This window comes from Saccostrea echinata, unplaced genomic scaffold, assembly GCF_033153115.1.
Source record: "Saccostrea echinata isolate AGI-Se365-2 ecotype Australia unplaced genomic scaffold, CSIRO_AGI_Sech_v1 ptg000054l, whole genome shotgun sequence".
Taxonomy (NCBI): domain Eukaryota; kingdom Metazoa; phylum Mollusca; class Bivalvia; order Ostreida; family Ostreidae; genus Saccostrea; species Saccostrea echinata.
The window spans coordinates 47,783,095-47,794,269 of record NW_026889803.1 but is presented as its reverse complement, the minus strand read 5'-3'; the positions used below and the strand labels follow the sequence as shown (position 1 = coordinate 47,794,269).

Sequence of the window (11,175 nt, the reverse complement as noted above, 5' to 3'; positions counted from 1 at the left end):
AATTCCGGTGTTTAAATATTGCCATGGAACTAAAAATGGCTAATTTATTTCTAAAAATTTAAAGTATATTTTGCAAAAACTTTTAGAGAGTACAGTGTATTTGCTCTCTGCTTTCAAATCCAATATCACAACACTAGGGTCGAGGTGACATACTTCTGCTTCCGCTGGCAAAAGCAGTGTTTCTTATATTGTTGTGTTTATGAATTTGGCTTTTTTTTTCCTTTGAAGAACAACAAGATGTTAATACTCACAAAATGGCATGTGCATAAAACCCATCAATAACAAATTTTAGAAATTTCTCGCACACTCTTTGTAAAAAGGATGTATCCATAGATGAAATACTGGGCCTATAGAGGGCAAACAAATGGGCAAATCACTAAAAGTGCCCCGATATAATTTTAAATTTGTGAGCAAATACGTACCGCTATGCACCGAGAGAGGGTATTGAAACATCGAGTTTTATAATTTTAAGTGACTTATTTACAATATCCTATGAGTTAAAATTTTTGGTTAAGACCCAGTGATTTGAACTCTCTATTTTGATATTTCATACTAAATTCAAAAAATCTTGAGTCGAAAACATTTATATTTTCATTAAAAAAGCAGTTGACTTTCATAAACATTTGTTGCCATATTAATTGTTAATGATTTAAGCATTGATTAAAGAGGGGAAATCCTACTCTGTGAAAGAAACGGGGGGAAATTTGGGTCTAGTGTGATATATTACCCCTTGGGGGGAAATTCTACTCTTACAGATTCGCTGGCTGGCAGGAAAGCTGGCTATGGGAGATATTTTACTCTACAACACTGGTATCGCTTTTTCTGCATGCACTTAAATATGACAACAGTTACATGGTCATGTTCATCTGCAAATTGATAATAACCGGTTGCACATTTGGTATCTCTTCGCTGCTCTGTCCAACATCGTCTATATTTTCCCCTGTGTCTGCTGATGGAGTTACCAAAGGATGATCTTTATAAACATCTTGTAGACCTTCTAACCGAATTCTCTGATTAAACAAGTCAATCATATCGTTTTCAGCACGAACCTCCAAATACGTGTCAACATTTCTTTCTGGACGAACGAGTTGCAGAATGGCGTCGATATTGCAATGGCTCATGACAATATCTGGATTTTTCATAAACAGCGAGTGGAAAGCGCATATGTATATAAATGGATGCCAGAAAACATACTGTGCAGACTCCGGTGGTATGTTTTTCTGCTTATCTGAATTCCTTATTCTTATGTATTTACTCAAGCTTTCTTTAAATTCGTCAAAGGATGATTTATTAATTGCAAATGCCATGGTGTTAATCAGTTCTGTATCAAATTCTTCTGATCTATTATATTGACCTTTTAAACATATGTACATAAGCCATTCATATGTACTCTTCGTTTCTTTATCTCCTTCAAGACCAGTAATGTGATCAGTCATCGCTTGTAAAAGACTACCTTTGATCACATAATCATCGATTACATCATGGTATCTCTCAAGTACATTCATTTTTAAAGGAATGCCTATTTCTGAATCACGATCGTCCTTGAAAGTTTCGAACCTCAAATCATGACAATGGCATTCTTCTTTCTGACAAGGTTCTTTGATTCTTTCTTTGAAATATTGAAAATGCTCTTCATGTTTTTCAAAATTTTCTGAATCCAGGCTCAGTTCATTACGAAATAAAGGTGACCGTGTAAAACATCCAAGCGTGTGATATTTTCTATGATGCTCGGATCTCATTCCGATGATGATTTTAACATTTGTGTATTTGTATAATATGTTATTTAAGTCTTGGCATGCTTTTTTGACTTTGTCGACTGAGCATGGATCATCATTCCAAAGTCCGAACCAGCCATACACAAACATAATGGTGTTCTCCTCCACATTGTCTGGTATGTCTGTATAACGAAATTCCACAGATTTCCATTCCTCATTTTCCTCAACAAATTTATCCAAAATAAGACGAGAAGTACTGGAAACAGAATTTCCAAATTTACCATGCACAAACAGCGATTTTCCATCTTTTCTTGAAAGCGCCTTCAGACCATTGTCAACAATGGGATCTACTTGTAAAAAGGTAGTAAAGTTAAATACAATTATAGCTAAGTGCCAGAGACAAACAATTTTGTTTCATGACGATCCTGATTTCTTATTTCCAACAAGTTTATTATGCATTTAAATACAGGGAAGTGAAAATCATTTCGCTGCAAGTGTAATTTCATCATAAGCGTGTTCGCTGTAACCGTGTTTTACGTTATGTATGTACTAATAAGATATAATGGTTATCTTCCATAACGAGAATACGAAATCAATAGCAAAACATATTCATGTAACGATCAAGTATCACTTGACACTTCAAAAACTAAAGGCTTCTATCAAGCATATTTATAACATAGCTGCAGATCTGTTGCTCGCTGGTCTGAAAAAAAAAATGGGATGTTCGTCCATTCCAATTTGTTTAGACGAGCGAGCTACAAATCTGCAGCTAATTCTTATCAGAGCTCACATATATATATCTATATCTATATCTATATCTATATATATATATATATATATGCATATTAATAAATATACTTGGGGTTTTTAGTGTTTTCCTTTTTTAATTTTCCTTATTTTTATTTTTAACAATGATTTGAATTCGCAAAATTTAGAAACGTAAAAACTAATTTATATCATTTTGACCCAAATTTGAAAAAAAAAAAATAAATTGGAGTAAAGCATTTCCAGGTTTACGGTAGAATTCAAGGTGGTGGAGGAATTCAAAGTAAGACTATCCCAACCTTCAATTTTATTTTTCTCAAAGTCTAAACGTGTTGTGCAAGTCTCAAGGTATACATACATGTATCTTTTTTCTAACAAAAATCTACGTATTATAAATGTTATAAGCAAGGAAATCTAGTCTTTCGAAACTGTAATAAATAAAAAATCAAAACATCACCTCTCGATGGTTGTAATTTTTCTGTTTCGTCCGACTTCTTCTCATCTACCAATGAATCAATAAGAACAAGATATAAATATCCCTAATAAAATATATAATACAAAAATAATTACATGAAATAAAAAAAAAAATAAATAAATAAATAATAAACTAGGAATTATATCCAAAAAATAGAAAGACTAACCTTTTTGACGTCTGTTACGACGAAAAATGAAAATGAAGAGAATCACGGCTACAACAATAGCTATGATTCCAATTACTACAACAATGGCAGCGATTTCTCCTGCAGACAGATCGCCGGCGCCCTCATCATTTGGATCTTCAGCTCTGAGAAAAACAAATAGATAAAAGGTCCGTACGTTTTGGAAGTTAGGAATGTGACATGAGTTTCTTCTGAATTTGTGATCAGCCCTTGGCCAAGTTTGGCGTTTACTAGTGATCCTTGGGGCAAGAATGTTATCCATTTTGCTATTGCATTAAAATGTAATTCATGTAATTTACAGGGCGGAAAAGTGTCTACAACATATTAAAGCATAAGAAGATAATCTGAAAGATGTCTTTTTCATTGACCATAATAAACTAATTTTGGGTACAAACCCTATATTAGGGGAGAGAATGGAAGAAGATTAAAAGATATATCATGTATGTAATTTTTATCTAGGGCAAGAAGTAGGAATATTGTACATGTAGCTCATTTTCAGATGTCCAGGAAACAACGATTATGGAATGTAAACGTATAATCTTTTTAGAATTTCTCATTCTTTTTTTTTCTCTTGAGAGTCGCCCGCGTGGCGCAGTGGTTAGAGCGTTTTGCTCGAGAGTAGCGGAGTAAGGAGTTGTTCCTTACGTTGCAGGTTCGAATACTAATGCGGGACGTGGAGACCGGTCCTTCGGATGAGACCGTAGAAATCGAGTTTCCGTGTCACAGTAGGTGCTGGCATGAAAAAGATCCCTCACAGCTCAATGGCCCTGAGTGCCGAATATAGGTCTAAAATTTGCAGCCCTCCACCGGCAAGTGGAAAAAAAAAATCTTTTTTCTCTTGAATAGTAAATTGATTTTAAAGTCATGGGCAAAATCTACCAATGAAATTTAAATCGAATTATAGACATTTATCCGTTTGTTGCCTAAATTTTTATCACATTGTATTGGAATCATTCTAAAACTGTACTCGGAGCAGAATTTTCATATTCCACTTCCATGTTTTGCAAAATTGATTTTTGAAATAAAAATCAACTAGCAAAGCTTTATTACTCTATTTGTACATAATGTTCTATTTCACATGAGACAAAAGCCACACGTAAAGACGTAGTGTAGAAATTTTTTCACGGTTTTCTTCTCAAACATTGTTACTCGACACTTATTTTTTCTTTTCAGCAACATCTCTTGTACGAGTACTTATTATTAGAATATTGAAGATGTTTTTTTTTTTTTTAAATTATTGACTCATTGGAAAAGAACATGAATTTTGGCGCCTCGGTAAACGCAAAGGACTTAATTTTTCCTTAAAACTGATATCAATTTTCTGTGTTAAACTCAAATTATTTAAAAGTATTCTTTATTTATTTACTCAGATTGTTTACGAAAATAGAATAATTATGAATATGTCTGATAAGACTGTTTCGACAAATTAGTTTTCTTTTCAGTTATATCTACATGTACTTATTATTAGAATTTTTTTTCCTCTGTGGAAGACGTTAATAAACCTTATTAGATACCCCTGAAGAGTAAAAGGAATATCTATAAACGTCGTACCTGGCTATTCTTGGGTGGCGCAGAAAGTCACATACTGAAGGCAGCATGTTTCCTTTCTTTATGGCTTTTTTGTGCACCACCTTTTTGCTTCTTAAGTGTTTTTTACCATTTATACTATTGGCTGGGCTATTTTTGTCATGTGATTAGCAAGAATTATGTCATGTGACTAGTCAGCATGTTTAACTAGTCAATTTGTCATGTGACTAGTCAGCATGTTTATCTAGTCAATTTGTATGTACTATATATTTTGTTTTAAGCCCAGCCAATTAATTGTGATATGAGTCTATGTAATAGTTAAATGTAGTTTTTAGTCATTTGCTAGTTTCAATAAATGACATTTTAACTCAATGTTTCTTTCTTAATACTATATATAAGAGGTTAAGCAAAAACAAGCTGCGAATAGCCAGAATTGTCTCCTCTCACTACAGGGAAAATTTGTGTATATAAATATCTATAAACGTCGCAAAACAGTATTTTCCTAGAAGATTGACGTTAAAATATGGCTGTTGCAAAAGAATTAATGAATGCATCTCAAGATTCGGGCATTAAATTTTTTTCATGACATGAAAATGTACATGTAAGCATAATGTTTTTTACAAGATTTATGCAGAAACGGGAAATATTAAGCCTTAATTAGTTCAAAAAACTGAAGAAAAATGCTGGTGTAAGAAGATTTTGCAATACTCACATTTTTTCTTTTGGAATATTCTTGCCAAAACATATTGGAACTGAAATATAATTTATATTTAAAAAGGAAAAATTGATTTGCTTATATATTCTGGCAGGAAAGTTGAGTTTGTCGAACTAAAATGGTGGCGTGTTACATTTTAAACTAGTGCTAATTGTAACAGAAACCGTTACAGATGATCCTTAACCCTCTGGCTGCGGGAAGGACATATATGTCCTTTTACCGTTCACTGCGGGAAGGACATATATGTCCCTCGCAACGTCATTGTTTTATTTCCGTGATATGTAAAGTAATTTTGGTAAATTTTGTTTGTCTGGCACTGAAAAATAAATAAATAATTAAAAGCTAAAATAAAATAAAAATTAAATGTTAGTTCTTTAATTTATTTTATTTTTTTTATTATAAATTACAATACGTTTAAATGTAAATTCATTTTTAAAGGTTAAAGAGAAATATTATTCATGTATGTTTTTGACATTTTCGTCCGAAACAAAAATTAAGTTTTACTATCGGTAACAACCCCTTTTTTTAAATTTTGAATTATTCCACCCGTCCATAGAGAGAAAGTGGTCGATTTTGAAATTATTACATATGAGGTGGCATTTTAAATTTAATGACAAGATTAGTTGATATAAACTATAATTAAGAGAAAAGTAATGTCGTTGTTTTCCTATGCGCCTTATGTCTTGTGCGTTTTGTTAATGCATGTGATAAAAAAAATATAAACATTACTATAATTATGATTTATTAATTCTTTAATTAAATAAACATATTATAAACATTACGATACTATAGATAAATTGCTTTGCTGTTAAATAAAAGCTGATTAAATTGATAACTACCTGTACACTTTTTTTTATAGTAAAACAACGTTTACAAGAATGATACAGGCTTCAAATTTTATGCGAAATTTCCCGTAAAATCTCAAAAATTACGTCATTTTATTAATTAATTACGTCATTTTTACGGTGCTCTTTGATATCATGGATTCTGCATCGGAAAGTGAATCTGATTATGAGTTCCAAACAGATGATGAGTCTGAAACTGACGACGGAGAAATTCCATTCATTGAGAGATTATGGACAAATGTACGGTATGTCGAAAACTTTGAGTACCCACATGAAATTAATTCTTTCTGTCGCCATATGGGTCCAGTAAGCCCCCCGAGGGTTGATGCCTCACCTCTTGAGTATTTTCACAAGTTAACCTTTCCAGAAGAAGGGAGAAGTTTAATTGAAATTTTGGTGGAAGAAACAAATAGATATGCAGATCAGTTTTTATCTAATCCTCAATATAGTCCTATGCCATACTCAAGATGTCTACAGTGGTCGGAAACAAATGTTGATGAAATGTCTGCCTACTTAGGTTTATACCTGTCTATGGGTATTTTGCGGAAACCCAGTATAGAGGCATACTGGCAGGATTCAGAACAATCCTTTCTTTTCCGTACACCTGGATTTCCTGAAATCATGACGCGAGACAGGTTTCAAATATTGTCAAAGTTTCTTCACTGCAATGATAATTCAACGCAAGTACCACGTGGAAATGACAATTATGATCCATCACACAAATTTAGACCTATTTTGGATCTTCTCAACGAAACTTTTCCAAACGCATATGACTTAGCCCGAGATCTAACCATTGATGAGAGCATGGTTGGATTTAAGGTATAAAAAAATATTAAAAGTTTTAAAACATTGAAAAAAATATTCATCTCAACAATCTCTTATATCATTCATTAATACTGAAATATTTATCATTAATCATATACATGCACGGCATTTCATATATTTTTTAATCCAAATAACGATATATACACAATAACTGTCTTTTAACATTACAAAGGGTAGAAACGACATTGTACAGTATGTACCGGCTAAAAAGTCTCATCAGTGGGGAGCAAAGTTGTTCGTGCTGGCAGAATCGGACACAGGCTACAATGCCGCAATTCAATTATATGCAGGTTAATATTACTGATACCGCAAATACATGGATTTAATTTATTCTATCGTTTGCTTAACAGGGGCGTCCAAGGCCTATCGAATCCCAGCATTTACAATGTACAGTAAGGACAACTGGCTTTAAGGGGAAAATAATGAAAAGACAATAATCAGATTCAAACATGTACACTCTTGTAGTCCAAAAATACATTCATCGCCAAAAATGCGGGACCACATAAACAACTCTTATTTGCACTCTGATTGCTAATTTTATTTTCTTGAAAAATGTCTAGGAATCTGCTTTGATCACTATGTATTTTTAAATCAGATATTAAATACATTCACTCAAAGCAATTCGAGTTAATTGCATAATATAAAAATATATAATTATAAAATCCTGATAAATAATATTTCTTTAAAATCTGTGAAACAAAAGTTTACAAAATATACCATAAAGTTTTTAGATTATTAATAGTCCGGTGTTGTAGTGGCTCATTAAATCGCGAATGAAGTAATTATTACAGATTTGGCATTCTTTAATGGTTTAGACTATCATATTTGTTGATAAATGTGCATATATTTTCACAAGATCATAAAAAAGCATACGTATTGGAATATTGAGACTATGCCATTGAACCTATTCTATATACATGTCCCTAATTCTTCATTGTTAAAAATGGGATTGCGAACGCCTTATACGACCCTGTTCATTTAAGATTACTTATCAAATTGAAACAAGAAAAGGAATGTTTCACTGAAAATAATTTATTCGTATACAGGTAGACAAGAGGGTGTCGCTCGCAGTCCCCACGGTGTTGGGTACGATGTGGTGATGCAGTTGATCCATCCCTATCTGTACAGATATCACCATCTAGTCTGTGACAACTACTTCTCCAGCCCAGCTCTTTGTTCTGCTCTCTTTGAGGCAAACACTTACATGACGGGCACTGTAAGGGTGTGCAGGAAGGGAATGCCAAGGTCGTTAAAGGGCTTAAAACTACAGCGAGGAGAGATTGTTGTAAAGCAAACTGGGTCTATTATGGCACTTTGTTACGGAGACAGAAAAACCGTAACATTTATGTCTACGCTATCTAAGCTCAAGTAATTTTACTATTTCACTATATATGATTAAGATGATAAAATTTCAAGAAAGAAAAAGAAAATTCAAAGTCATTCCAGTTGTCCTGAAAATTCTCTATGCCATCACCATCATTATCAAGTAACATCATCATCATCATTATTATTGTTTAAACAAAATCAAAATTGAATGATATAACAGGCATGTAGAATCGGGGGGGGGGGGGTTCCCCCAACTTTTTTTCCCAAAACATAACCTTTTTCTATAAAAAAAAAAAAAGATCATTGAAAGGGTGGTTGCCCCCCCCCCTTCCCCACTTCCTTGTTGCTGCATATAAAGAAAATTTGGTTGTGAAAAAGTTGGATGAACCCCCTTTTTTCCCGATTGCTCCCTTTTAAAATCGATACTACGTGCCTGTATAAGGGGGAAACATTGGCATTTGTGTTACAGCGTTATCCCAACACAGAACGCCCGAGGAGTTGAAGTTCTCATACCAGCTGTCAACAATGTGTACAACAAAAAGATGGGTGGTGTTGACCTGTCCGACAAAAGTTTGGAACTTTACGACCCAGATATAAGGTCAAACAAAATGTGGAAACGAATACTCTTTAACCTTCTTCTGAGAGTTATCTGTAGGTTTCCTACTTGAATAGAATTTTTACCCCCCCCCCCCTTTAGCTTAATGTAAACGAGAGAGAGAGTAGTTGTTAAATATATCTATTGAACTAAAAAGATTATCATTTTTTATCTATGGGTAGAAAACGATATTGTCAATTTTTTGCGCTTGCGGGATCAGCGCAAAAATAAATAAATAAATAAGTAAATGAATCTCGCCAAGTTCAATCATTTTTCATTTTCTATAAAACACTTTAAATAACCAAAGCAAACTTTTTTAAGCCAACGCCTACATCATATACAGACAAAATAGAGGTTTGCGCACTAAAATGGACAGGATGGACTTTCATATGGGCGTCTGCTTGGGTCTGATAGGAAATTTTCGGCAACCTAGGCGCTTTGCAGGAAGGCCCAGCCTGTCCACTCAAACAAGACTGACAGAGAGGCACTTCATAGAACAGCTTGATGGTAAATTACATGCATCAATATAATTTGTTTATCTAATTGGTTTTAATAATATGATGTTCAGGAAACACTTGTAAACATCGTCACAAGCCACGAGTTGTTTTGTTTTGTTTTGTTTTTTTTGTTTTTTTATTTCCCATTCTGTAGCTTGCGACTCTGTATTCCCCAGTTGTACTTTTTTCATCTGATTTTCAGGCAGAAAGAGAAAAATCTGTGTGATCTGCAAGAGTAAAGTGAGAACGTGGTGCGCCCCCTGCAGTGTTGGGCTTTGCATTAAATGTTTTAAAACTTTCCACACCACTAGACATTATGAAGAATAAAATGTACAGCAAAATTGTCTTGCATCTTTGTTGTTATATATTGCAAAACAAAATACGCTGATAGATTTTCCTTGTCGATTTTGTCAGTTTGTCTTCGGGTTAACAGAAGACTACGGTTTTTACAATAATTGATAATTAATAACCTTAAAACAGCGAAAAACCAATAAGCAAGAATAATTGCATGATTTATCTACTAAACCACTTACATCAAAAACTTTTTTTAAAACAGAAATTGAAAAGCAAAAACATTCTTAATTCAAGTTTAGTCAACCGTTTCAATATACATACGATTACATTTACAGGAAATACTGGTTATGGTTCCCTGTGCCGAAATAAGGCCAGTTTTGTTCTTCTATCACACTTATGACTAATTCTAAACAGTGTGTTAATACAAGAGATATATTCTAGAAAAAATATAATATGAAAAAAAGAACGTACCGAGCTGTTTTAGTTGCATGTACGCAGAGAAACGTAATTTTCATTCCGCCGAAACATTTTATAATATACTGTATTTCCTTTATATGCTTCTATTATTGAAGATTATTGGTCAGGTCTTTACTGTATTTCCTTTATTTGGTTCAAAAATTTTACAAACGCTTAACAAATTATCGATAATGATTAAGATCATTAAGTTGGTGTCCGATTTTGATGAAGAATTAAAACTTTCTTCTTATTCAATTACGAGTACTTATCGGGGAAAAAAATAATACTGTGATTAAAACTGAGTCAATAGTATTTATAAAGAATCTATAAATAATTTGTTTATGTGACAAATGAATAACTTTTTATATAAGCTTGCCTGTGCAAGACGGGCACTTAGCGTTAAATCAGAAATATTTTAAAATTCCGCTAAAAATTGTAAAAGAAATTGTGACGTCGATGTAATCTCGCAGTGACGTTATATTTTCTGTTCACTGACGTCGCAGCCAGAGGGTTAAACGGCTCCCCCACTTCCTTATGGTGTCCAATTCCCTACAAGCTTATTTAATTAAATTAAGCAATACTTTAGCATTATAGATCTACACTTTATTTTCTAAAGTATTTTCAAAACAAGGAAGTTAATGAGATTTTTGCTTCAGCCAATCGGAACATCTTTAGGTAAATATTGTTTATCAAAATATTTCCTAATTTCGAGATAAAAAGCGTCTAAGATTTTCCCTAATAACGTAACTTATGATCAAAGTTTTATAATATATCGCTGCAGATTGTTAAGATAAACATTTTTGCTTGTCTAATTTTAAACAAAATATTGATCTTTTAAGTGTTATAAATTAAAGTCTTTTGACGCCTCTGAGTCCCTAATTTGAGGGATCAGCTCCTTTTTTCATGATGACACATGAAACGTCTTGTCATTCTGCACAACTTTTGTTCTATATCTT

At 33.1% G+C, this 11,175-nt stretch overlaps 2 protein-coding genes across 2 annotated transcripts in view; one reads left to right on the top strand and one right to left on the bottom strand.

Annotated features, from left to right (window-relative positions):
- Positions 1-848: 848 nt before the first annotated feature.
- Positions 849-11,175, bottom strand: part of LOC133204970 (uncharacterized) — a 29,876-nt gene continuing 19,549 nt past the window's right edge. The window contains exons 6-9 of the mRNA XM_061340710.1: positions 5,379-5,418; positions 4,691-4,816; positions 3,122-3,264; positions 849-2,062 (exon numbers count right to left, since the gene is read on the bottom strand). Coding sequence (XP_061196694.1) covers positions 849-2,062; positions 3,122-3,264; positions 4,691-4,816; positions 5,379-5,418 — 1,523 coding nt within the window. The remainder of the gene's footprint in view (positions 2,063-3,121; positions 3,265-4,690; positions 4,817-5,378; positions 5,419-11,175) is intronic.
- Positions 8,097-9,834, top strand: LOC133172092 (piggyBac transposable element-derived protein 4-like). Its single transcript, XM_061306900.1, has 4 exons — positions 8,097-8,419; positions 8,847-9,028; positions 9,294-9,479; positions 9,672-9,834. The coding sequence occupies exons 1-4, from the start codon at positions 8,151-8,153 to the stop codon at positions 9,794-9,796; spliced, it is 762 nt and encodes a 253-aa protein (XP_061162884.1). The 5' UTR covers positions 8,097-8,150; the 3' UTR covers positions 9,797-9,834.

Excerpts from the sequence above, each read along its gene's own strand:
- LOC133172092 (XM_061306900.1), top strand. The coding sequence starts at position 8,151 with ATGCAGTTGATCCATCCCTATCTGTACAGATATCACCATCTAGTCTGT. Across the intron at positions 8,420-8,846 it reads TCTACGCTATCTAAGCTCAA|CGTTATCCCAACACAGAACG; the intron begins GTAATTTTACTA and ends TTTGTGTTACAG. Across the intron at positions 9,480-9,671 it reads CTTCATAGAACAGCTTGATG|GCAGAAAGAGAAAAATCTGT; the intron begins GTAAATTACATG and ends TCTGATTTTCAG.